The sequence below is a fragment of the Branchiostoma belcheri genome, unplaced genomic scaffold (assembly GCF_001625305.1).
Source record: "Branchiostoma belcheri isolate BF01 breed outbred unplaced genomic scaffold, Haploidv18h27 scaffold126, whole genome shotgun sequence".
In the NCBI taxonomy this organism is placed as follows: domain Eukaryota; kingdom Metazoa; phylum Chordata; class Leptocardii; order Amphioxiformes; family Branchiostomatidae; genus Branchiostoma; species Branchiostoma belcheri.
The window spans coordinates 642,599-669,134 of record NW_017802669.1 but is presented as its reverse complement, the minus strand read 5'-3'; the positions used below and the strand labels follow the sequence as shown (position 1 = coordinate 669,134).

Genomic DNA, 26,536 nt, shown 5'->3' with positions numbered 1-26,536 from the left:
TGGGTAATGACCCTGGACTAAGAGGTTGGGGGTTCGAATCCCGGCTGTTGTCGCTCACCCGACATGCACGTTGCTACTGTAAAGGGTCACAGTCCTTAGCATGAGACATTAAGCCGTGGTTCACTGTTTACTGCTCATTGAGCTGGTCGAAGCGAGTTTGGGCAATTACCAACCCATGTGCTGTGGATACTGTACATAGCGTCTGTCTTCTCCGTCACAACCGCAGTATAAGATTAGCTTAATTGTTCAATGAGTTCATTTGCGCTTAATTGGTTCAAGATCACTCTGGCTGCGAAGCTTAACTGAGGAGACAAGCCCCCACTTTCCAGAGCGACTTAGTCTCCGATCAATAAAAGAAAAACGACGGGCGATCCATCACAAACACTAGAAGGAGTTGAACTGAAGGAGTAAACGATACCGATGCACGATAATTGCCCCCCAAAGCTACAGGTAATCCCATTCTTCGCCAGACTATTGATGCACTGTCTCTCTGTGGGGAAGTTTGAGGCTTGTTGTCGCGTCTCAGTGGCACAATAAGTGTAGCGAGTCCACATCCAAGAACTTAAACTTCGTCTGTTACAAATTACACTGTGGGTAAAGTTGTGATCAGTTGCAAAGTCTTGGTGTTACAGTCATGCCTGATTGCACGGGTAGCCTGGTATCCAGTCTGATCGTGGTCGGGGCCACAAGAGCCCTGTCCCGCCCGCCTTACATAGGTTTCCCGGTGTGTATTTCACGAGAGATTGATTAGCCCTCCAAATCCCCCAGCATACTGCCTCTTATTAGTGTAACACTCCTACCGGGACGGCCTGTCGCACTGGGCGGGGGCAGCTATTAGAGCCCCCGAAGGCACAGCCTGCCTGAACACCCCAATACCCCCAATCACGTAAGACTGGATACGAGGCTACTGATTGGGCTGTAGTCAACAAGTACCGCACTTATTCAGCAGAGTAGAACTGACTGAAAAAGCTAGCACCATCAAAGCCGCACTAGCTATTTGAATAAAAAGGTACCATGCTTCTTCTTACCTGAAATTGCTTGAGGTGTACTTACCCAAAAACTTGAGGGCCCCTTGGCTGGATACTAGAAGGGTGCTCTAAAGATCTTTAGTACAGCGGCCATGCTGTAGTGGATCTACATTTGCAAACGAATCGAGATCGACATAAATGAGCTGCAGCTAAACCATGGCGCATGAAGCAAGCAAAACAGCACGCATGTGTTAATAATACACAAGATACAAATTCCCCAAACAGTATTAGTGAGCAATCACAATATTGAATTAATCTAATAATACAGAGTTTTAGGCAGGCACTGCTTCTTTCTGACCTTCATCAGTGAAAAGAAGATAAACTTTACGTTCAGATAATAAGGGGCATGGGACATTAACGCATTATTGTACTATTCTGACAAACAGTAATGAATTGTTGTGCACCTTTTCTGATTCCTCCAGGCACCGCGGCAGGGGCATCATCAGGACGGGAAAGACGGACCCTGCATCATCCAGTAAGTACTGAAAACATCAATTTTCAATCAATCAATCAATCAATCAATCAATCAATCAATTATGCATGACAGTTTCAACAGTTTATTCATAAAAAACAGTCTCGCAGCCTGTACAAAAACATGCTGAATAACACTGATTTTTTTTTACAGTTGATTGTCTGGCAAATACAAATTAACATTGCAATACATATACAAACACACGAACAAAAACATTACAGAAAGCCTCACACGGGCACTTAAGTAAAGACCAGAGAGTCCCAAGAGTCTTACTGCGAAGACTATCATCCGAAGGCACCAGGTGCATTCCCACGTATACCTAATCGTCGCTTTGGGCAATATCTACTTCTTCATCTATGAGTAACTTCAAACTGTTTCCAACTGAAACAAAAAACCGAATTACTAGTACTGTGTCTTCTTCAAGTTTCCGACCCAATTGCTGTTTTTAGCACGTGTGAAGTCAGCAATGGGTCAAAGTTCATCGGAAGTCGGTATCGCCCCCCGCTAGTTCTCCTTCTGTTTATTTTTCATTACTATCGACAAGATCATAAAACAAACTGTCCTTTATCATTACAAAGACGGCACCATCGTTTGAATAAGGATTTTGCTCTGAATCTTATCAATACCTACTATCTGTATCGCCATGATGGGTGAGCTACAGTGCTGTTATGTACTTGGGAATTAATCTCGGAACTATTTTATCCCGTTTTATGTCTTCTGTGCTTATTGTACATACGTCGATGCGACGTTTCAGATAGCATCCACTATCATTCACCAGTGACTGATAGCAAACCCCACTATCTTTCATTATCATTACTAAGACGGTCCCTTTCTTTGCTGAATAAGGGCTCTTTTTAGTATCTAATCAATAATTTGTATCCTTGCCGGAATATGATGGGTAAGGTTCACTCCAGTAGTCTACTATTTATCCTGTTTTTTATGTCTTTTTATCCTTTTTGGTGTATCATGATTACACATACATCTTTCCAGATAGCATGCACTATTACTCACCAGTGATTGACAGTATATTTCACTATCTTTTAGTGATGTACTTTATCAATGACTGAACATTTCCCATTTACTGATGGAAGATTTTGGATGCTATCTGAAACGTCTGACTGTTCAGAGAACTTACCAAAATGCCTGATTTACCTTGTATCTCAAGTTGTATGTGATAAGAGTGTTGAGTTTGAGTTTTCTTGTTTTCATAGCATCCCTTTGGGCGGTTTATTCCCTATGTCTGATATATAGTCCCCGTGCCATCATGCCTTTGTATCATAAAGAACATTAAAAGCTCGTCTGTGCATGCCCTTGGCCAACCTTGGCGAGGGTCGCTGTATAAATGGTTAAGAGGAAATACATGATGTATATGTTGACCCCGAGGTCTGATGCATCGGAACATCAACGGCAAAGGCGCAGCACTTTGTGCAGTACGATATAGAGCCTAACAGCCGCATGCTTTCTACATCGCAGACTGGTACTTCATAACAATTCAATTTATTCAATCAAACAAAATTGTACAAAAGCAGGAAATGCTGATGCACGCCTAAATTGTGTATTCGATTTCTACAATTGGTTAAAAAAAAACAGGACAAGTACACAGAAACACACTATATACAAATATGTACAAACACTATTCAATCTACAACAGGAAATAGCAGACATGGGTTTTCAATATCAATCATTATCGCTGTCATTTTTTTCAAGCGTAGAGTCCTAGCTTTAGGCAGCCGCATCGTGAATTCATTTGTCTTAGTGCTTAACAATGGAGCTGAGTTGAGATGGAATTTCACGGGTGTGGTTTGTGCACGCGAGAGATACGTTTGTTTCCTGCTAGTGCGACATTAGGCCACAGCAAGTAAATTTTATGGATGACATTCTCCGCAGACTCCAAATCTAATGCGAGCGGACGAAAAAAAACAAGGCGAGCCGAAAAAACAAGGTTCCTTCATTGACTTTCAACTTTTGACTCAATCATTGTACAAATGGTTTTGATTCAGTAGGAACATCACATATACACGGCCAGCATCACATATCACTGCATCAAAGTAAGAAACAAAACTTAAATCAGGGTCTTTTCTTGTCTCCTCTCTTCATAGTTATCTGCCATCCTCCTTCCGGCATGGCAGCAGACATCTTTGCCCGTTTTTGGCACGTTGACCACTGCCAGAAGGCAACAAAATTTCTTGTTTTTTTTTTCCAAAATCAGGCGAAAATTAATGCGCGCGCTGATATCATCCATAAAAATTACTTGATGTGGCCTTACGGGTTGCCGCGGGTTGTAATATGCATCACAGACGGTGTTATGCGTGTGCTGACTGAGGTTTTCAACTCTGTAGTTTATCAGGACCATCTATCTTACATGTAGTTTAGGCTCCCGTGCACACGGGCGCCGACTGTGCAGCGATCAATAACAAAGAACTTATTACATTGCTCGAAAATGAGCTGGAATAATCTACAGCAACATTTATCAAAGCATTTCACGAACTGGCACGAAGTTGAATTGAGCTTTTCATGCTCGCAAAACACAATTACTGATAGAAAACATATTGCCCTTCGGAGTCTTGGCGTAAGATTCAATTCTGATATTTCTAAAACTCTGCTGTGCGTCAGAACAATAAAGTATGAGGTTTCAACCTGGTATGAAATTGAATTGATCCGCCAGGCACACGAGAGGCGCCCCTTGTTCCGGCACAATTATTGAGAGCGAACATGTTTCGCTTTTAAGTCTTCGCCTGAGATTGAATTCTGATCCTTATGCACCAAGAGCATTAATCTAAGCATTTCAAACATGTATGAAGTTGGATTCAGCTATTTGATACGCGTAGCGGCCTTGCACTTTCACCTTGACCGCTGATGCAGTACAGCATTTCTCTTCTAAGAAGACTAAATACCTAAAATGTTCATCCATGAATAGTTTCATCAGGTTGGTAAGGCACTGAGTAAAGAGGCTCTCTTTTACACAACCAAGTCTTTTATTCAGCCGACGTTTCGGTGACCGTCTGTGACCTTCCTCAGGGTAATTCTTACTGATTCACATTGAACTGCAGCACAGGTGTCGCTGCTAAAAATGTTCCGTTTTGGTTCCCCGCTACATGAACGATTATCTGCGCAATTCCAACTTGTCTGAAGTTGAGCTCAGCTTCATTTCCTGCACATAAGACTACTGAATAGTCACCCTGCCGACATGTTCACTGATAGGAGAATGCTATACTTCGAGGCAGACTTTTGATGCTTAGACTGGCGCCACATTCTCTGCCATGTCTACAGTACACCCAGTAGTTAGTTCGCCCGCACGTCCGTGGTATCGACCTTAAAGTTTGTAAACGTCCATCAACGCTCCTATAATATATATGTGTATGTATGTATGTGTATATATATATATATATATATAGAGAGAGAGAGAGAGAGAGAGAGGGAGAGAGGGAGAGAGAAAGAAAGAGAAAGAGAGAGACAGGGAGGGACACACAGACAGACAGACAGAAGGAGATACGTAGGGGCAAGGAGAGACGGAGAGTCTCGTGTATCAGTTCTGATATCTATAGCTCGCTACTGTATAAACTGTACTTTATGTCTCTCTGCCTCTCTCTGTCTGTCCCTCTCTCTCTCAGTATGTGAGGTTTGCCATATTTGATGGCAGTTTGTTCCCACAGTGTCTAATGATCTGCCGTTTCTGACCGCTATTTTCCCACAGTGTGTTCCGTAACGGGGACAGCCTGACCCCCGCGACCCTGGTGGTGTTCCGCAGAGGTCAGCCGCCCCAGCAGGTGTTCGCTCTGCTGCGCGCCAAGATGAAGTTTGACGTCAAAAGGTGGGTCATGACCCTTCAACTCTCAACTCTGCCCTTTGACAATACATTTTTTTTACTCTTTCATTTTATGGTGCAAAGTACAGTGAACTCTCTTAACTTAATTTACACATCAATGACACTTAAGAGTCGTGTTACCTTTTACCTTCTGTCAATCTGCCTGCCAATCCCCCTACCCACGTGCTATCAACCTACTCTGGACAAGCTGGCTCAGCCGGCCAAGACAATAGTACTTTATACAGTAGTCGACCCTTATCCAGAATCGTGTCTGGGGCAAATCTAAGTTCTTGAAACGCGAAGACTATCCAGAACCATGCCTGACCCTAACCCGAACCCATTCAGGAATAGAGAAAGATAGGTACGGTTCTGGATGGTCCACCCTTATCCAGAACCATGCCTGACCCTAATCCGAACCCATTCAGGCATAGAGAAAGATAGGTACGGTTCTGGATGGTCCACCCTTATCCAGAACCGTGCCTGACCCTAACCCGAACCCATTCAGGCATAGAACTAGATAGGCACGGTTCTGGATAGTCCACCCTTATCCAGAATCTTGTCTGGGGCAAATCTACTTCGAGACTACCCAGGACCGTGCCTGATCCTAACCCTAACCCATTCAGGCATAGAATGGCGTCGGTGGCGCAACGGTTAGAGCGTTGGACTCGGAACCGAGAGGTCTCGGGTTCGATACTCACCGTGGCCCGACGTTGTGCCCTTGGGAAAGACACTTTACACGACTTCCCCACCTATACGGTGGAGTGACGCCCACCGAGCCTCTTAGGCTAATCTGTCTGCCAGGGTGCCAAAAACACCTTACGGATTTGGTGCGCCGATGTGACAACATCTCATATTGGCCACTGCGAGTCGTAATTTTTTTTTCAGGCATAGAGAAAGATAGGAACGGATCTGGATACTAGTACACCATTAATACTGTTGATTGTGGTTCCGTGTTTCCCCCCGGCAGTCTATACGTGCTGACGGGCCGGCGTGTGGGGGACCTGTCCCGCCTGAAGCATGGCGGGTATTACGTCGCGGCCGGACCGGAACGGTTCAAGAAGGTGGAGTACCGCGTGGAGGAGGACGCCTTCACGCCCCGGAAACGGAAGTAAGGGGTCAACTTATGTATTTATTTATGACGATTTACCACATTTGTGGAAGGATTGACATAACAGGTGACTATCACCTTTTCAAAGATGTCAAACCTGAGACCAGACTGTAATGTTTGAACCACTCACACCGGGAAGGTCCCCTACTCTTTTCGATAAGTGCGGTGGGTTCTTTAATGTGCGTGAAGTGTGACTCTCCCAAACACGGGAGCTCCATTTAACGTCCTATCCGAGGAACGTCCCTAGCCGAAGCTAGGTACTCATTTTCACCTGAGTGAAGTGAGGAAAGTCGTGTAAAGCACCTTTCCCAAGGGTACAACGTCGCGGCGCATGTTCGGACTTGTTCGGGTACGACCCGGAATCGAACCCGGGTCTCCCCGTTTCATAGTCCAGTGATGTACCACTACACCACACGACGCCACTTGTGTCGTTGTGGGGGGCGTGTGGCGTAACAGCAGAGTACTCGACTCGGAACCAAGAGGTCCCGGGTTCGAGTCCTGACATGCCACCGATCTTGTGCCCTTGGGAAAGGAACTTAACACGACTTTCCTAACTTCGCTCATGTGAAAATGAGCATTGCATTGTCCCGTGTTGGTGGCGGCATTAATATAAGTTTATAAAACTTGAGTGTGTCGTCACCACGTCTTGTGAGAATAAAAAAAAAAAACCTGTGTCGTAAAAAAATGTGGTTAGTGTAAGAAACTTTTAATGACAAGCGACGTCCATATAATAATATAAGGAAATCTAGAATTACAAGCCATATCCAAGCACGAAATTTATATTTGACTGACGAAGCAAAAACTTATTTTGATGAACCAATTCCATTTAAGGATTCATAACCATCCAATTCTTATACATTAAGTCTTAATATGGGACAAAGGCAACCATGTGATGATGAGAAAGTTCCACATAGGGTAAGCCGTGTCAAAACCATATAAAAGAACAGATATGCTATATTCCATCTTACGTTTCGAAGAGATTGGGAGGACAACATAATGCATTTGCAGTAACGCAAATGTCGGTCACCTGTCCCTACAGAGAGCCAAAGTATCTTGCTACATGTTACATAAAGTAGAAGAAAGTCATTGACTAAGTTGTAGGTAAAGCCGTACTTATGGTACTTCATGTCTACATTTGTAAATGGGCCATTTGTCTTAAACCGATGTCTAGCCGATGAGGGATTGAGTAAATAAAAACTGGCCTCTGGTGGGATTTCCCTTGTAAAAAGCATCGTTTGAAGCTACTTTGCTTTAAAGGGGGTCAGGAAAACTCCGTTCTATGTAGCGTTTAAAGGAAGGATTTGGGGAATTCCCGATGTTTATTGTTTATATAGTTACTAAAAGAGGTCGGCCGGTTGAGCCGTCATCTTTTGAAAGGCAAATAATTCAAAGAGATTCTGTTCAATGGCGGAGGGAATTCTGGCGGCAAAAAAAACCCACTTTCCTTACTCCCACGACGTCCGTTTGGAGAGGGAAATGCGTCTTGGTGGAACTTAAATCGGTTTTCTTACGTCTTCCGAACTTTCTCATCGTCCTACATTTCCTGATATAGACTTGACATGATTTACTATATATGTCGCTTACTAATACTAGCATATAGATCTGACTAAATGTCCTTATACGTACGGTCATGTCTCGAAAACTCCTTGGGACTTGGAAAAGCACTCACACTTCCTTATATGGACATGGCTTGCCAGTCAAAATTTCCTTTTATGGCCATGGCCTAAATCTCCTTATATGGCCATAGCTTGCCGATCGAAAAGTCCTTATTTGGATATGGCTCGTCAGTCAAAATTTGGACTTGTTTCGTCAGACCGAATGCCCTTATATGGACTTGGCTTGTTGCTCACATTTCCTTATATAGACTTCACTCGTCGGTAAAAATGTTCTTATAGTCACTTAAAAGTTTTGTGGACTTTCCCCCCTAGCGGCGTCCTGCCTCCTCTGAAGAAAGAAGCTCCGGAACAGGTCACAACAACAAAATGGCGGTCAGCTTCCAGGAAGGCCTTCATCGCCACCAGCATGGCCTGTACTGCAGGCTCCGCGCACAAGGTAACTATGGCAACGGTAACTATGGTAACCAGTATGGCCGGCCCTGTAGGCTCGGCAACCAAGGTAAGCATGGCGACGGTAAGCGCTATGACGCCTAGTGTCATGTGATTGGAAGGTGTGTGCGTGCAGCGACGGGTACAAACTCCCAGGCACCTTTGACCTTTTGATGTCATACCTTGCGTCATAGTAGCCTGGGTACCATCCCCAGTAGTATATTCGCAAACTCTATAACTGGGTCTGGACTTGCACACATATGTAGCGTCTGGAGTCTGAATATTCGTTCAGATTTTGAACGAGCGCGCTGATTGGTCCTACTCGTCTAAGCCCGTTTTGGGGTATGTACATATTAGGTAAGGGCCGTTCGGACGTCCGAACGGCGACGTTAGCGTCCGTTCGAACGTCCGAACGCCTTATCATCAACATGTCCGACGGCGAACCGAACGCTAAAGCGCACATGATATAGCCGTAGTCAGTCTTTCCGCGATAAATCATCAACATGGCTAACGCACAAGCCGCTCATCTCACGGAGGTTGATGTTGACCTCGCAATCACGTCCGTTTTGGACGATTTAGACGGAATATCGTCGCTCAAAAATGAGCAAAAAATGCATTGAATAATTTCGTTCGTGATGTTTTGGGCGTCCTACCGGTAAAAAAAAGAACGCACCGAGAAAAGGAACACTCGCGCGAAGATCTGTGTTTACAAAACAACAAACATCACTTGAATAATGCAGGCGCGCCATTGGCCGTCGCCTCTGAGGCTCAGCCAATCAAATGAAGCCCCGCTGCTCGGGCTAGCTCATTACGTGACGTCATGACCAATCGTTTTATATGTGTGCAAGTCCAGACCCAGTTATAGAGTTTGCGAATATACTACTGGGGATGGTACCCAGGCTAGCGTCATAGGTGGCTGGTATTTGAATCTGATGAAGGTTTTAGTACATGATATTTTGTATTATATTGAACAAAAGTAGCATTCAAAACTTATTATTATGTGCTATTGTTCCCATTATTATTTGCAATAAGACTTCGGCCAAGCGTTAACTGCAGACAACAACTTATAAGAACAATGTAACATATAATAAACCCTAACACTACAGGCGCGGAAGCCCGAAGCCCTGAGCGAGGCTACAGACCGGTCCGTGCCGCCCGCGCGCCTGCGGCTGGAGTGGGTGTACGGGTACCGAGGCTACAAGTGCCGCAACAACGTCCACTACAACGCCGCCGGGGAGGTGGTGTACTTCACAGCCGCCGTCGGCATCGTCTACAACCCCGACAAGCACACACAGAAGTTCTTCATGGGGCACAACGACGACATCATCAGGTGAGAAATACAAGATGTTATAACAAAAAATTTTGTTCTCTGATTTTGGGACAGGGGGCCTTGAAAAGGCATCTGCCTATTCCCCCTGGCCTGTCCTGTCCTTGTGACAAAGTTGAAATAAAGAAATGGATAGATAAATAAAAGAAGACTGTATTACCATAGCCTTTTGAGCCGTAGTAGAAATAGCATCTACAAGAAAAGTATTTTGTCCTCTAGTAAAAAAATGGATGGAGGTAGTCACATAGCCTTTTTCAGGTCGTAGGGACAATTAGTTGTTGATCCACGTAGGGTACGGTATTGGAAGGTGGAGCCCATCCCTCTCCTTCCACTGTTTTGTACCTCCCCAACCGAAGTCAGGTAGGCATTTTACACCTGGGTGGAGTGAGGAAAGTCGTGTAAAGGGCCATTCTCGAGGACACAGCGTCTAGCCAGGAATGCCAGGGATTGAAACCACTACCTTTCAATCTTGTGCCTGCTCGCCTAGCCACTTGGTCATTCGACGCGACTCTCTAGTAAATTATATTCTAGTTAAATACCATGTAACATGCCACGATCTCTCAATCCCGTGTTCGCTCGCGTAGCTAGTTGGTACTACAACGCCACTCTCTGGTAAAATAGTCCAGAGGAAATAACCTAATATTCTTTTTTGTCCTTTCAACCATTAGCCTAGCCCTGCACCCGGAGCGAACTCTCGTGGCTACTAGTCAGGTCGGGGACGGGTCGGGAAAGGTCGGGACGGTGCCGTACGTCTGTGTGTGGGACTCCAACACGACTCAGTCCGTATCCATACTGAAGGGCATGCACGCGCTGGGCGCCAGGATTCTCGCCTTCGACTTCACAGGAGAGGTATGGTGTATATGCCTAGGAATCACACCCAAAAATCACGCAGATAGGACTTGATTGACATATCAGTGATACGAGTCAGTTTCCAGTTGATTATACATGTGTATAGAAGTGTTGACTAGATATGCCAGTACATTCTATTGACGCTAAAGTGTGATGGGTGTCACTCGAAATGTACATTAAAATCTCCGTATTATATCTAGAAGTAGAATTTGAATAGTCTATGACTGGATGCCTTACTATACCTTCATCAACGCATATCACATATAAAGAATTCATCCACACTTACTTGAGACGGAGACTTACCTCACGCACCCCTCATTTTCTCACTACCCCACCAGCGTCTTGTATCAGTCGGGGTGGGTCAGCAGCCGGAGGTCGTGGTCTGGAACTGGAACAAAGGACAAGTTCTGGCTAGAGACGTGGCAGTAAACAGGGTACGTAGTCCTCTGTACTTTTTTTATAATCATTTTTATGTATTAGCCATACAGATTTGTCATGAAACTTACTGACAGTAGTAGTAGTAGTAGTAGTAGAAGTAGTAGTAGTAGTAGTAGCAGTAGTAGCAGTAGTAGTAGTAGCAGTAGTAGTAGTAGTAGTAGTAGCAGTAGTAGTAGTAGTAGTAGTAGCAGTAGTAGCAGTAGCAGTAGTAGTAAAACTAAAAAGTAGTAGTAGTAGTAGTAGTAGTCGTAGTAGTAGTAGTAGTAGTAGCAGTAGTAGCAGTAGCAGTAGTAGTAATAGTAGTAGTAGTAGTAGTAGTAGTAGTAGTAGTAGTAATAGTAGTAGTATAGTAGCATTCGTTATGACATTGCTTACTTCTTCCGACAACATTCTGTAAACGACATCTTAACCATTGTTATTCTCTGATAGGTATTTGATGTGAAATTTAACCCGTGGAAGCCTGAGCAGCTTGTCACGTGCGGGGTGGACCACCTGCAGTTCTGGACCGTGTCGCCAGAGGGAGGCATGACGTCCGAGGAGGGCGACTTTACCGACAACAGCCGCAAGGTGGCGCTGTTGTCGGTGGCGTTCGGCTCGGGTGACGTGGTGTACAGCGGCACGGAGAAGGGGGATGTGTACGTGTGGAGAGACGGGAAACTCAGCGCGCAGGAAATCGTACAGAACGCGCACGAGGTGAGTAAAACTTTTCGTGATACTATTTTATTCTTAGTTTTCGATATCCTATGTAAGGGTGAATTGAGACAGATCTTGTCACCGTTTATACATGTTACGTGCGCCCCTTGTGCGAGTACGCTGTACCGGTATGGAACCCTGGTCTCACCAAACTCCAGTCAACCCGTCTAGAGACAGTTCAACGCCGCGCATGCCGCACCATTCTGGGCAAGAAGTACACCTGTTACTCTGAAGCACTTACAGTCCTCGGCCTGTCTACCCTTGAAACAAGGAGAGAACTGCTGTGTACGAAGTTCGGACTCAGTCTACTGAACTCTGCTTCCTTCAGACATTGGCTCCCTCCATCTCGGGGCGAAGTCAGCGGGCGGAAAACCCGAACTAGTCACAAACTGAACTGTATTGTTGCAAAGACTCAGCGCTACTGCAACAGCTCCATCCCATATATTGTTAGCCTACTAAATAAGTAATCGAGCGTACTCGGTTACGACCTTCCAGTCATTGAGGGGTAATTAACTGTCATGCCTTAATAACACGTTTTGTTTAGTAGCCTTCTTTATGACCACTGTTTTACCTCGAATTCGTAATCTTAATATGTATTTTATCCAGCAATGTAAACTTATTAACATTTATAACTCTAATAGATTTTACCATATGTGTATATGTTTGTAATAGATGTTGTTCGATTTTAAAGCTTTTAATGGGTTGTAATTGTAAGTAACAGTGCAATTCAGAACCCCTGGGTTCTGCAAAACTGTTTTACGTCGTTATCAATAAACCAATCACATTGTTGTTGTTTTTAAGGATTTTAAAGTCCACATGCCTTAAGATGATATTTTCCTTGATTGTGTCTTGCTTGTGTCTTAGGATTTGGTCGCTATTAGGTATTTAATAATACCCTTATTGTGTCTGCAGATAACTTTTTATTGTGTCTTTTATTTAGATATTCGTTTATTTGATTTTGACTCAATGCAAACTATTGAAAACTATTTCAAAGGACCCTAAAAGTAGATGGTAACCTTACTCAGTAAAAGAGGTTTCAACTTTTCCTTGTATTTCCCAGAGTAAGGTTGTGTTTGTGGAGGCCCAGCTGACTGCAGATCCACGAGGGCCTGCTAGGGTGCGTGGTTTCTCCACCGTGTCGTCTGACGGGACAATCAACTTGTACGACGAGAAGTTCAGCCAGACCAACACCGTCAAACTCGGGGAGGGCGACAGGGGTAAGTCAATTCTCTCTGAAGCACAAGTCGATTCGTTTTGGTTGTTGTTGTTATTTCTAGAGTATATCCTTTTGGCACATAGGGCTACTGCACCTTCAGTACGATTTTGGAAGTACAAAAGCAATTGTCAACATGTATTCACTGTAATATACGTATAATCTTACAGTTTTTCTTTTACACTTGTTCCCTCTCGTAACTTGTGTTTATACCAGCCTTTAACCTTCTTACTGTAGCCTAACCCCGTAACCAATAAAGAACTGGAAGCCAAGTGTTTGTTTGGGGAGCCCTTTGCCCATGTCTGTTCCAGACTTGTCGGTTTGTAGCTCTAGAACATTCCACTGATCTAGAGATTGTATATTTGAGGCTGCCGTTCTGAAGAGGTCTAAAGTATTTCTGACGTCTTTTCCAGACCTGTCCGTTTGCAGCCTGGCCTTCTCGCCGACCACCCAGACGGTCCTGGTCGGCACGACGACTAACGAGCTGCTGGAAGTGGACATCTCTGAGCCTGAGGCGCCCCGCACCGTGCACGAGTTGGTCCAGGGGCACGGTCCGGGCGAACTGCGGGCGCTGGCTGTCCACCCGTCCGAACCCAGCTTCCTAACGGCCGGGGAGGACCACACCGTCAGGTTAGTTACAGTTTTCTCTGACATCTCTGAGCCTGAAGCGCCTCGTACCATGCACGAGTTGGTCCAGGGGCACGGTCCGGGCGAACTGCGGGCGCTGGCCGTCCACCCGTCCGAACCCAGCTTCCTAACGGCCGGGGAGGATCACACCGTCAGGTAAAACTGGTTTAGTTATATGTTAAAGTTAAATCTTTTGGTCCAACACACAAAATAGTTTTCTCTCCTAGAGCTTTCGACCAGTCACTCTGGTCTTCCTCAGTAGACTGACCCAGTGAAGCTTGTCACGTGGCTTCTTTGAAGTGTAACGTCAACACTGGGTCAAAGGTAGACGATGTCGCCCCCCGTCGCGGTTTAGTTATAGTTTTCGCTGACCTCTCTGAGCCTGAGGCGCCTCGCACCGTGCACGAGTTGGTCCAGGGGCACGGCCCAGGGGAACTGCGGGCGCTGGCTGTCCACCCGTCCGAACCCAGCTTCCTAACGGCCGGGGAGGACCACACCGTCAGGTAAAATAAGTTGTCGGCATGCCTGTACTTGGCTTTAATGATCATGATAACCATCATTCTAGCATACTCATCTCCACCTGAGTGAAGTGAGGAAAGTCGAGTGATGTGATTTCCCAAGGTGGTGACTTGGCAGGATTTGAACTTCGGAACTCTTAGTTTTGGGCCGAATGCCCCTCACAACCACAATTAAAATGGCGTTTATTATCGTGGTTCTTACACTCCAGGATGGCGGTGCCCACACTCCAAGATGGCGGAGTTTACACTCCAAGATGGCGGTGCCTACACTCCAAGATGGCGGTGAATACACTCCAAGATGGCCGTAGCCATGTGGCTCGATGTTAAACTTAACGTGTGTTGTTTTTTGTTCAAGGAACTCTATAATATGATAAGTTTCAGGCAAAGACAAACTTCTTTCTATCCTCACTTCAGGATCTGGAGCATGAAGGACCGAGCTCCCGTGCTGCGCCGCGAAGTGCATGATGGGACTGTCATGGCGGCGGCGTACAGTCCGGACGGCTCGCACATCGCGCTGGGCATGAAGGACGGCAAGATAGAAATACTGTACAAGAGGTGAGGCTACTTACGGAGTTTTTAAGTCCACTTAGTACACTGTCAGACTCTGTAGATTTTCTTTAATTAAAACTATGAACTGTGAAGACAAAACAAACTCAAGTGATGGCGCTTCAGCACCATTCAAGAGGTGTGCCGTCGAACAGTTTGTGTTTTGAGATGTAGTATGAATCAAAACTACAGCTTCTTGTTGAAACTATTGACTTTGAAGGTTGTAGTTCAAGGCAGGATCAAGTGATGGCATTTCAGCACCATTCAAGGATTTTTATTGAAATCAGTGCAACAATCCTAGTTTTTATCAAATTGTTATCGGGTAGGATTATTTCAATCTTCGTGGCCAAGGGCTCAAATACGAGAAGCTTACGATTGGTGGCGCTGAATCACAAGGGTCTGGAGCGGCTGCCAATAAGGACCTCAGTACGACCCCAGGTACGGCCACAGGACTGTAAACTTTCGAACACTGTACCCTTGCAGAGACATGTCCCAGAAGACGGTGCACGTCACGTCCGACACCCTCGGCCAGGCGATTTGCGACCTGAAGTACTCCCCGGACGGGCGGTACCTCGCCGCGGCGTCGCACGACGGTCGGGTCGCAGTCTTCGACCCCACCGCCAACTACGACAGCGTCCGGCAGTTTCCCGCAGGCAGCTATCCCGTCATGCACATCGACTGGTCCACCGACAGCAGGTTCCTACAGACTAACGACGAGCAGGGAGAGAGGGTGGTTTACAAGATGCCTGGTAGGGAGTACACACTGTAAAGACATTTTTGAAAGCCAAACAAAATTGATATTGTGCTTTAGTAGACATTCCCAGCCCCGAAGTATCCCAAATTTTATAAGCGAACGGAAAGAAAATAATCATGATGAGAGATAGAATTACCATGTTATCCGACGTATTTCTCCTTTTCATAGATGGTTGCAATTGATGGCAATTTCGACATGAAATCATTCATTGATAGCTCTCCAAATGGCTCAAACCTATAGATTTGGTGTACCTTACAACCGAGCTACCAGCATACATACCATTACATCCACTCCATCAGAAGGCTCTTTTTCGGAAGCAACACAATATGGACCTCCAACATGGATTTAGTTGTATATAAGTTAAATGAGAAAAATGCACAATATTCTACTAAGCCCTACAGAAGGGTAACCAACATCTGCTGTAAGTTGATACCTTTTCGCCATGTTTCCAGAAGGCAAGATGGCGACGAAGCGTGACGACCTGACGGCGATAGTGTGGGACACGTGGACAGGCGTGCTGGGGGACGAGGTGCAGGGCATCTGGGCAAAGTACAGCGACCTCACGGACGTTAACACCGCAGACGTGAACTTTGACCACGGCGTCATGGTAACGGGAGACGATCAGGGATTGGTCAAGCTCTTCAGGTTCCCCTGCATCAGGAAAGGTATGTCTGGGCGTACTTGCATTGAAACAATAGAAATATTGGTCACTCCAAACTATTTGAGCCACTATATTGAAAGTTTTAACAGTGTAAAGTGCCAATCTCCATAATCTCCACCAGACTCCTTTGCAGGCTGAGAATTGTAGAAATCGGCCTCAAAAGAATGTAGCTGGCCATGGGAGTTGGCCGGCCATAGTGGGTACAACTTGCCTGCCGGTATGCCGATTTCTATTACTTATTTAGCCTGAAAAGGAGTCTGGCAAAATCCACTTGGTCAATTGTTAGAGTATACAATGCTTTAAGATCTACCATTCAGATGTACAATCTTCTTCTGTGCACTAGACAAAATCCAAAACGAGATCTATATCTTTATCTGTACAGAAGGTATAACCGTCCCTCGGCGTAACACACCTAGATGATCAATTTCTTCGAACTATTCACTGTAATTTTTCTTCGGCAGGAGCAAAGTTCCGGAAGTATGGTGGTCACGCGGACCACGTGACGAACGTGCGGTTCAGCTGCGAGGGGAGCCGCGTGGTTTCCATCGGAGGGGCGGACAGCTCGGTCTTCCAGTGGAAACTACTGCCGCACATACAGGGGTACGGCGATGGGGCGGACCTCAGCGTTACAGGTGCGTTATTAACGCGTTACAGGTGCGTTATCACTGCGTTACAGGTGCGTTACAGGGGTGGACAGCTCGGTCTTCCAGTGGAAACTACTGCCGCATATTCAGGGTTACGGCAACGAGACGGATCTCAGCGTTACAGGTGAGTCATCACTGCGTTACGGGTGCGTTATCACTGCGTTATGGGTGCGTTACAGGGGCGTTACAGCTCGGTCTTCCAGTTGAAACTACTGCCGAATATGCAGGGGCACGGCAACGGGGAGGACCCCAGTGTTACAGGTGAGTCATCAGTGCGTTACCAGTGCGTTACAGGGGCGGACAGCTCGGTCTTCCAGTGGAAACTACTGCCGCACATAAAGGGCTACGGCGACGGGGAGGACGTCAGCGTTACAGGTGCGTTATCACTGCGTTACAGGCGCGTTGTCACTGCATTATGGGTGCGATATCACGGTCTTCCAGTGGAAACTACTGCCGCACACCCAACGCTATGATAACGGCGTAAACATCAGCGTTGCAAGTGAGTCATCACCGCGTTACCAGCGCATCACCACAGCGTAACACCTGGTTCTGACAGATACCCAGAAGTCGATACCGCCCACCGTTCCTGTTGAGAGCGGGATGATGAGAAGCTCTGATGTCTACTATTTCCTCCAGGCCCTTCACATTGCTCTGTGTATAGATCCTCGTGTTCCTGTGACCAAAATTGAGCATGGCATAGTAGTATAGCATAGACCGAAATCGGTATAAAGTCGCTAACTTTGTTTATTTTTTCCAGACTACGTCTCGTCAGACGAGGAAGAGGCAGACTCTGACCTGTCGGACGCGGATCTCGACAGTGACGTGGAACAGGAAGCGGAAGTGACGTACGACAGGCACGTGTCCAAGGATGACGTCAAGAAGAGAAAGAAGAGCTTCAAATACATGACGTCAGGCGTGGAAAGGAACAAGCCGCCGTTTGAGAGCCTACAGCTCAAGTTTGTGCATGGGTAAGACATCCCATAAACGTCTTGTACCTTCTCCAAGAAGGCTCGTGGTATGTTGGGGTCCATGTCCTGTGCGTCTATGTGAGCGTCTGTGATAGAACGTCAGATCTTAATGATTTTCGACACGTGTTAGGGCCCTGAAGGTCCAGTTCCTTTGTAGCCTCCACCCCTGTCGGCTTTTATCTATGGGCTAAATCTTATGGTGTCGAACAGACGCTCAATATACTGTTGCTTCATTGTATTGCACACAGGACTACAGGAATAACCTGCACTGTACATGCGGAACGGCATGTTGGTGTAAGATGGCATGGCTTTGTGGCCTACAGGCGTTTGTAGGACAAGCTTGCAAGACTGTAAGCGCTTACAGGCTTTCATGACACAGGCTTTCGTGTATTCATGCACTTCTTCGCCCAGGTATCGCGCCCAGGACTGCCGGAACAACCTACACTACACGTGTAACTAACGGGGAGGTGGTGTAACATGTCCTGCCTGTGTGTGGCTAACAGTCGCGTGTTATACAGGCTTACAGGCTTGTATAATACTGTCTTCCATGCTTTACCTTCAGGTACCGGGCCCAGGACTGCCGGAATAACCTGCACTACACGCGGAACGGCGAGGTGGTGTACCACGTGGCGGCGGTGGGGATCGTGTACGAGCGGGACTCCCACAGTCAGAGGTTCTACCTGCAGCACACGGACGACATCCTCTGTCTCTCCAAACACCCTACTGATGACATCTTCGCAACGGGACAGGTACAGACAAGTGCTAGTCTTTGTTACACAATGTCTCACACACACAACACATACACACTGGGAGAATGAGAGAGAGACAGAGACAGACAGACAGACAGACAGAGATAGAGTGTGTGTGTCTCGCTATCTGGGGCTGGGCTGACTTGGGCCTCCTCCCAGACAGCTTGTGGCCATATACCTCTAACTAGATAGGACCATTCCTGTTCCCAGGAGTACCTACAGTTGCTCAGTACTTAGCTCAGTATTTTCTATTTTGACAAAGTAACATCTTTGGAAAGAATCGTGTTCAAAGATCCACCCACATGCTCGAATGTTTACGACAGCGAATTGGGGCACCCTTAGAAATGCTGCTGGGCTTTGTTGTGTTGTTTGACAGTTTAGGTACTCACATATTATTAGGCTACACATCTAAAGTTCTCTTGACCACTCCCTTTGCGTTGTTCAGGTGGGGAAGGACCCAGCCATCCATGTGTGGGAGTCTGAAAACATGGACAGCCTGGCTGTACTTCAGGGACAACACGCTAGGGGCGTCTGTGAGCTGGACTTCACCGGTAGTGTATCCTCACAAAACATCTCCTATTAACAGCAACACCGTATGCAAACATGAATCATAGAGACTGTACTGATCTAGCCAATGCCAGGCTACGAGAGGCGGCTGGAAAGAGTAGAAATTGGCCAAATTGTTCAAAGGTACATTTCTATGTCTAAAGGACCAACTCCCTGGGCATGTTATCTCTCTATTTGGCCAATTTCTACCAAGTTCTAGCCACCTCCCGAAGCCTGGTAGAGGCTACTGGTATTATTTAAGATGCAGTAGCTCATTGTAGTGCCACAGTTTAAGTGTATAGTAGAAACTGACTCAGATAACTCTCAATGGTACACCTTATTTGCCCTCACAGCGGCCGGTACGAGACTAGCCAGTGTAGGGCTGGATGACGACCACTCTATCGTCATCTGGGACTGGAAAACCGCCACGCCGCTGGCAAAAACCAAGTAAGCATCTCTATCCACCTTTAGTGTTCAACTATCTTTGGTACACATATAGTTGAATTAACTGATCATCATATTCGCGATATTTCAACCTGATTTTCCTCTAAAGAGTGGGTTGCAGTTGACTTAAAATAACATTAAAATGCGTAAAATGGCTCAAATCGCTAACCATTCGCTAAAGGTTTACATTTATAAAGAGGTGGTAAAGATTGAAAGACAATTTGCTTAGACTATTCTAGATGAAGAACCATCTTTGCTCCACTCGTTCCTAATCACTCCTGACCTGTGCCCTTTGCTCTGCAGAGGTCACAAGGATAAGATATTCGGTGTCCAGTGGAATCCGTACGACAGCGCGCGGTTTGTCACCATCGGCATCAAACATATCAAGTTCTGGACCATGTCAGGTAGGCACAAACAATGCGAAATTAACATTTTGGTCTTTTGAGACATTTGGTGGCCATTTAAATACATGTTTCCAAAGACTCATGTAATGTTGATAACAGAGAAATTTCAAAGAAACAGCGCACAAACACACACGAACAAACACACCCACCCACGCCCACATGCACACACACACACACGACACCACACACACATACACACACACACACAAACACACACACACACCAGCACACACACACACTCACACTCACACACACACATACACACACACACACACAAACACACACATACATACACACACACACACACTTACATAACACAGTTACACTACTAATAGCTGGTTTGAAGCCATGTCCATGTAAAGCAAACTATCCTAGAAACATACCTTACAATAAAGTTACATCCGCATCTCTCCCATACCTTCCCCAGGAAACAGCTTCACCTCCAAACGCGGGATTTTCGGCTCGGCAGGTGAGATCAACTCCATGGTGAGCGTGGCTCACGGCGGAACACCTGAGGACGTCTTCACAGGTGCGCCGAGCGGCCAGGTGTACGTGTGGCGCGGAAACAACCTGGCCAGGACTGTCCAGGCGCACAGCGGCCCGTGCTTCTCCGTCAAGGTCGACGGACACGTAGGTTCTGGTTCGAATCCGCCGCCATGTTGGATAGCGTAGCGCGGTGCACGATGGGAGAATGCTTGTAGTTCAGATATCAAACGCTAGGTGGCACCACTGAATGGAGACCTGTAGTGCACATTTTGAAACAATGGGCTAAGATTAAGAAAACGCCGCTAATGTGTGACTTGGCGGGGACTTTTATTGGATGTGATCATGAGATATCAACTGTATGCTATAACATGCCATCAGATGGTATGTTATTTGCAATCTTGAATTTTCAAGTACAAGTAACATTAATATAACCAGCCTGTATATAATGTCCTTGATGTAACAAATGCCAGTATTAAATCACTGAATCTGTACTACAGATTTGACAAAAATTACAATAGCGAATAACAACTGCATACTGCAAATAGCTTTACAAATGTAGTTCAACGTTAATTCTTTCCAACATTCTGTACCCGCTTTACCGTGTAGGACATCCTGACGGCCGGTAAGGACGGCGTGGTGTGTGTGTGGACCGAGGGGTTCTCCAAGTGCGTCAAGCGCTACACCATCAACCGGCACTTCCTGCAGAACCCGCGGGCGGCGCTTCTGGAGGACAAGCCGCCGGTCCGCACGGTATGCGCCGGGGAGGGGACCGTGTTGGTGGGGACCAAGAACGGAGAGGTGCTGGAACTGGACAGGGCGACCGGCAAGTTTGGCATCCTTGCACAGGTTAGTAAGGACATAAGGGCAGACATACATACACACAAACGGACACACACACACGCGCGCGCACACACACACACACACACACACACACACACACACACACACACAAACATACACGGTGTGTGGACTGTCCTGGTAGGGACCAAGAACGGGGAAGTGCTGGAACTGGGCAGGGCCACCGGCAAGCTTGGCATACTCGCACAGGTGATACACACACACACACATACGTACAGACATACGTACAGACGGACACACATACGCGAATACACTCTAGAAAGAGAGACAGATAGATAGATAGACTGACAGACAGACAGACATAAACACTCTCAAAATCACACATTATAGAGACTTACCATTACCACCTATCTTACCACCCTTAGAATATCGTACATGTGGTCAAGTATGCAGGGTATATATCTTTGATAAACGTAACCACATAAACTCCATACACCCCATTCCCTATTCCCTAGGGCCACATGGGCAGGCACCTAGAGAACGAGCTATGGGGCCTCGCCGCGCACCCGTCCAAGCACGTGGTGGCGACGGTGAGCGACGACAGGACGCTCCGTCTGTGGGACGTGGCGGATAACGTGATGCTAGCGGCGCGGCGGCTGGACACCGGCGGGAGGTGCGCGGACTTCTCACCGGACGGGAGGATGCTGGCGGTCGGGCTCAACAACGGTAGGAGTTTATGGGTTGTTTTTTTTAATATTCCAACATGTAGTCACAAGACGTGGTGACGGCACACTCAAGTTTTTTCAGCTTATATTAATGCCGTCACCAACACAGGGGACAATACAATACTCATTTTCACCTGAGCGAAGTGAGGACGGTCGTGTAAAGTGCCTTTCCCAAGGGCAAGAGATCTGTGACATGTCAGGACTCGAACCCGGGACTCTAAGTTCCGAGTCGCGCACTCTGCCGCTACGCCACACGACCCCACAACGTTGGGAGTTTCTCCTCTGTCTTTCAGTTAAACTAAATTATATTGATTGACTGATTGATCCTCCATGTTAAAGTTGAAATAAAAAAAGTCAATCTACACACTCAGGAAAACGACGAGCTATTGGAGTTTTAACTAACTAAGCCTTTCACAAAAATCACTTCGTGCACCTACGTTGATAAACAACAGTGGAGGGTCAATGGTGACTGGAAGTCTGTATCGCCCCCATCTTCAGTGTAATAATGGTTCATTCTGATACCCATTCATCCTGTATAGTGATGCTTTAAACACATATTTAGTGCTTTTAATTATGTCTGTAAGATATAGGATCGATAGCTTGTTGTTCCTTGCAATTTTCTTCAGGAAGCTTCTTCGTTCTTAACCCTGAGACTTGGGAGATCAAGACCAAGTTCCACCACCGGAAGGAGAAAATATCGGACATCCGGTTTTCTCCAGGTAAGATGCAAATAATTATTCCTTCTTTGAAACTACAATGAAACTGAAAAAAAACTTAGAAAATAACGCAAGTAGCTTATAAGACTAAATGAGTTTATAAGACTAAAGGAGTTTTAAAGTTTATTTTCCAAGGGTGCTCTGTGATAAAGATGATAAAAGAGTATAACGAAAGACAAGTTCACGTACAATTATACATGCGGATTCTGAGACGCGAACGCAAGAAAGTAGAAGAAAAGACCGGATTATAAAGCAGTTTGCAAGTTTTCTTCTAAGAAGGCTTTCTTCCCTTCCCCTTCCTTAGACGGAAAGTACCTTGCGGTTGCCTCCCATGAGAACCACGTGGACGTGTATAACATGGAGAAGGGGAAACGTGTTGGGATCTGCAAGGGAGCGTCCAGTTACATCACTCACATCGACTGGGAGGGGACAGGTAGGTGAACAACATTTCTATAGACTATACTAATCTAACTCTAAAACCTACAGGCTGTATACTTTTGAAGTAACAAAAGACGCTTCTCACAGCCATAAGACTGGAGTGCTGCTATCATCTCTAGAAATGGATAGATGTGCTACTATGCATTTTAAGACATTCTGACGTCTAGATACATTACTTATACGATAACGGTTAGTTAGACAGCCTGGTAGAACAAACTTTGTTTGACGTTTCAGACAGCGTCCACTATATTTCACCGGTGACAGAGACTGAGTCTGTGATGACAAGTTAAACTGAGCATAAAATTGATGATGAAAACTAAGTACTAGTAGCTTCTGGTCAACCCGTTGGGTCCATGGGCTAATTCCAAAAGCTATCGACTATGAACTTCTCAGAATTGATTTCTGGATTTTCTATTTCCACCCTTATTAGGACGTGTCCTGCAGGTAAACTCAGGTGCTCGGGAGCGGCTGTTCTTTGAGATCCCGCGGTGCAAACACCTGCCCATTCGCGAACCCGACAAGACGCTGCAGTGGTACACGTGGACAAGTGTGCTGGGTCAGTAGTATATAATGGACCTTAGGAGTCAAATACTCGGGGTGGTACAGCAATGGTTCAAGTTACACATTACATTAGATTACAACAACATCGGCAGTTGAAAATTAAATTTTTATGTAAGAAATCTTGGTCTGCCAGAATCTAATCTATTGATTAATATAAAACAATAAAAAAACAAATATTTCTATTACTTTAGGTCCGCTGTCCAGTGGGGTGTGGCCGGCCGGATGTGACGTCACAGACGTTAACGCCGTTTCCGCCTCCCACGACTGGAGCCTGCTGGCCGCTGCTGACGACTTCGGCTTCGTTAAACTCTTCAGGTTCCCCTGTGATGTAGGTTGTTGGTAGAATTAAACGTTTTAAAGGTGTTTTAAATGTTCGTCTTGTATGTTTGTCAAAACTTAATAAAGATGATTTTAACTCTCTATTTTTGAAGTAACTGTTAGGAAACGTGATTATTTTGTGTGTCTTCTAACTGAATGTTACTCTTCCTTGACCATTGACACAAATACATACAGTTTACGCTTATCAGAAAATATACAGTATGTGTGTATGTTTGTTTGTTTGAGATACATGTATATAGAGGTCGGTTAGAGAAAGGGACAAAGAAATATGGAATAGGAGGAAGATATGTTAACAGTTTTGTTGGCTTGCTGTCTTAGCCTTACAAATTTTTAAATAAAAAGGGATGCTGATCTTTTTCATCTGTAATATTTGCATCTTTACTTGTTGCTTTTATGTCTGATACGTTGCAGTTTTGTTAAAGCGTCGTCTATTTTATTAACCGAAACCCTACCCCACAGGGCGACTACGCCAAGTTCAAGAAGTACCTGGGGCACAGCAGTCACGTGACGAACGTGCGCTGGTCACATGACGACACGCGGCTGGTGACGTCAGGCGGGATGGACACGTCACTCATGGTGTGGGTCCGCCGCCGCAGTGCACCACGGGACGGCGGCAGCTGCGACTCTGACGATTCCGACACAGACATGGAGGACGGGGAAGGTGATGACGTAATCATCACGTGGACACTCTTAGCCAATCATAATGCACCGTTTGCTATCCTCCCAGCACTCACTCACTCACTCACTCACTCACTCACTCGCACACTCACTCAACCCAGGGCATTGTCACTCCTACGGAGGAACCCCTTCCTTGGCTCGCTCCACTCTCGTCTTAATCTGGCATTTCTAGGCCATGCAGGGCCCAGGTGTTGCACAAGACTGTCCCCCACATCCCAGCAACCATGACAAACTATGCAGATTTTCCTATAATGTCACTCGTGCCATGTTGGAGTGCAGGTATGCCTGTTAAACACGATAATTTGCCAAGTGTAACCCACTTACCCACCAACATGGCTGCTGGGTACTCATCATCATGATCATTACTACAATAAAGACGCCAATGAACAGCCCAGACAGACCTTTAAGAGTTATTTTTCTCTGTTTGCAGATGAAGAAGAGGAGGATGATGATGACGATGATGTTGTAGACGAGGTGGAAAGTAAGTTAAATTATAGTGGCTTTTTATCAATAGCTAATACTATTTCTTGTAAAAGGAAAATGTTACCAGTGACTTTTCTGGATCTGAGAATCTTTGACGCAAATGACCAGTGACTGAGAAAATCTTGGTATTAAGAAAGGCCTCTGTGGCACATATAAAACACGTCTGGTCAAGATAGTAAAAAAGTAAGAATTGCATTGTCACAAGATGTTTTTTATACAATGTACGGGACATGTAATTCACGTAAACGTTTTAAAAAACCCGTCTTATTAGACAACATAGACAGACACGAACAGTGCCTATCCACGACATTCTTGTGTGAAAACTGTGGCAAGTACTGCAGAAGTAATGCTGGTTTGGCGGCACACCGCCGCACCCATCGTACTTGATTGGAGCAGATCGTCCGTCAGGACGACAAGACTGATGATGATAATACAGGTTATGGGCTTCACCTTTGACATCGCACATTCCGCATGTAAGACTGTGAACCGGCTTATTGTATCCCCCAGAATCCCGTGCGCTGTTCGCCATGGCTGACGTGGACAGTGATGGCACCGTGACGTCATCCGAGCTGGCCAAGGCGCTAAGGAAGCTGGGATACCGCCCCACCGAGGCCGACATCCGGGACATCCTGGCGGCGGCTGATGACGAAGAGACAGAAGGAACCAATGGCGACAGCGGGGTGGATCCGGGTAGGTTAATTAAACCACCGAGTGAGCGCAGCAACCAAGGCCGGCAATAACATGGGATCTGATTGATCGAGGTCTTCTGACTATATGATGATTTTTGTATATTTTAATCTCCATTGGTTTTCTGAACAAAAGCAATCATTGCGCTTAGCTCTTTTAGTATCTGTATTAATATGTCCTCTAAAGACAATGTAAGGTGCAATCATCGGATTTGCAAGTAATTCTTAGCTCTTCTTTAGTAATAGTGACCCATATGCCTCCTACACGTAACCTTACAAAATGTGACATCAACAAGATATTACGACACTCTTCAACCTGTGTAAAGTAATTACATTTTTAGATGAAAACATATGCATTATCTTCTTTCCCCCAGGCGAAAGCGACTCCCTGGACTTTGAAAGGTTCCACCGGGCGCTGACTACCTACAGGGACAGATGGGAGAGGTGAAGAGACCGTTGGGAAGCGCCCTCTGCCGGAAAAGTACTGAAGTGCACATGATCCCCAGTATCTGAGAGACTAGCCATACTTGCACTAACTTTTAAAGTTTGAATTGATTTACGGTTTCAAAGCGCAGCTTTTATATGTGACTTGTCTGAAGAAAATGTATACTTGCTGTCAGTTTTGCACGCCATGTTTTTACACATTTTCTAATCGTCATCAATTTGTATGGAAATCTTTATGAAAATGGGAGATTATGTTACGTTTTTACATTGTATACACAGAAAACCAGGCTGTCAAGCATGCAAAAAGCACGAGATTCAAGCCTTTGCTATGAGTTGTCCACAT

At 45.8% G+C, this 26,536-nt stretch overlaps 1 protein-coding gene across 1 annotated transcript in view; it reads left to right on the top strand.

Annotated features, from left to right (window-relative positions):
* The window catches only part of LOC109463479 (echinoderm microtubule-associated protein-like 6), a 52,159-nt gene extending 25,623 nt beyond the window's left edge, over positions 1-26,536 (top strand). The window contains exons 5-34 of the mRNA XM_019760316.1: positions 1,451-1,503; positions 5,195-5,311; positions 6,273-6,413; positions 8,342-8,465; positions 9,565-9,788; positions 10,454-10,634; positions 10,973-11,068; positions 11,502-11,765; positions 12,826-12,982; positions 13,392-13,608; positions 14,538-14,678; positions 15,153-15,418; positions 15,876-16,088; positions 16,546-16,716; positions 17,486-17,696; positions 18,259-18,445; positions 18,891-18,996; positions 19,345-19,438; positions 19,739-19,839; positions 20,267-20,469; positions 20,932-21,171; positions 21,639-21,849; positions 22,475-22,567; positions 22,869-22,997; positions 23,433-23,558; positions 23,755-23,891; positions 24,362-24,563; positions 25,011-25,061; positions 25,571-25,753; positions 26,124-26,536. Coding sequence (XP_019615875.1) covers positions 1,451-1,503; positions 5,195-5,311; positions 6,273-6,413; positions 8,342-8,465; positions 9,565-9,788; positions 10,454-10,634; positions 10,973-11,068; positions 11,502-11,765; positions 12,826-12,982; positions 13,392-13,608; positions 14,538-14,678; positions 15,153-15,418; positions 15,876-16,088; positions 16,546-16,716; positions 17,486-17,696; positions 18,259-18,445; positions 18,891-18,996; positions 19,345-19,438; positions 19,739-19,839; positions 20,267-20,469; positions 20,932-21,171; positions 21,639-21,849; positions 22,475-22,567; positions 22,869-22,997; positions 23,433-23,558; positions 23,755-23,891; positions 24,362-24,563; positions 25,011-25,061; positions 25,571-25,753; positions 26,124-26,197 — 4,713 coding nt within the window. The 3' untranslated portion in view covers positions 26,198-26,536. The remainder of the gene's footprint in view (positions 1-1,450; positions 1,504-5,194; positions 5,312-6,272; positions 6,414-8,341; positions 8,466-9,564; positions 9,789-10,453; positions 10,635-10,972; positions 11,069-11,501; positions 11,766-12,825; positions 12,983-13,391; positions 13,609-14,537; positions 14,679-15,152; positions 15,419-15,875; positions 16,089-16,545; positions 16,717-17,485; positions 17,697-18,258; positions 18,446-18,890; positions 18,997-19,344; positions 19,439-19,738; positions 19,840-20,266; positions 20,470-20,931; positions 21,172-21,638; positions 21,850-22,474; positions 22,568-22,868; positions 22,998-23,432; positions 23,559-23,754; positions 23,892-24,361; positions 24,564-25,010; positions 25,062-25,570; positions 25,754-26,123) is intronic.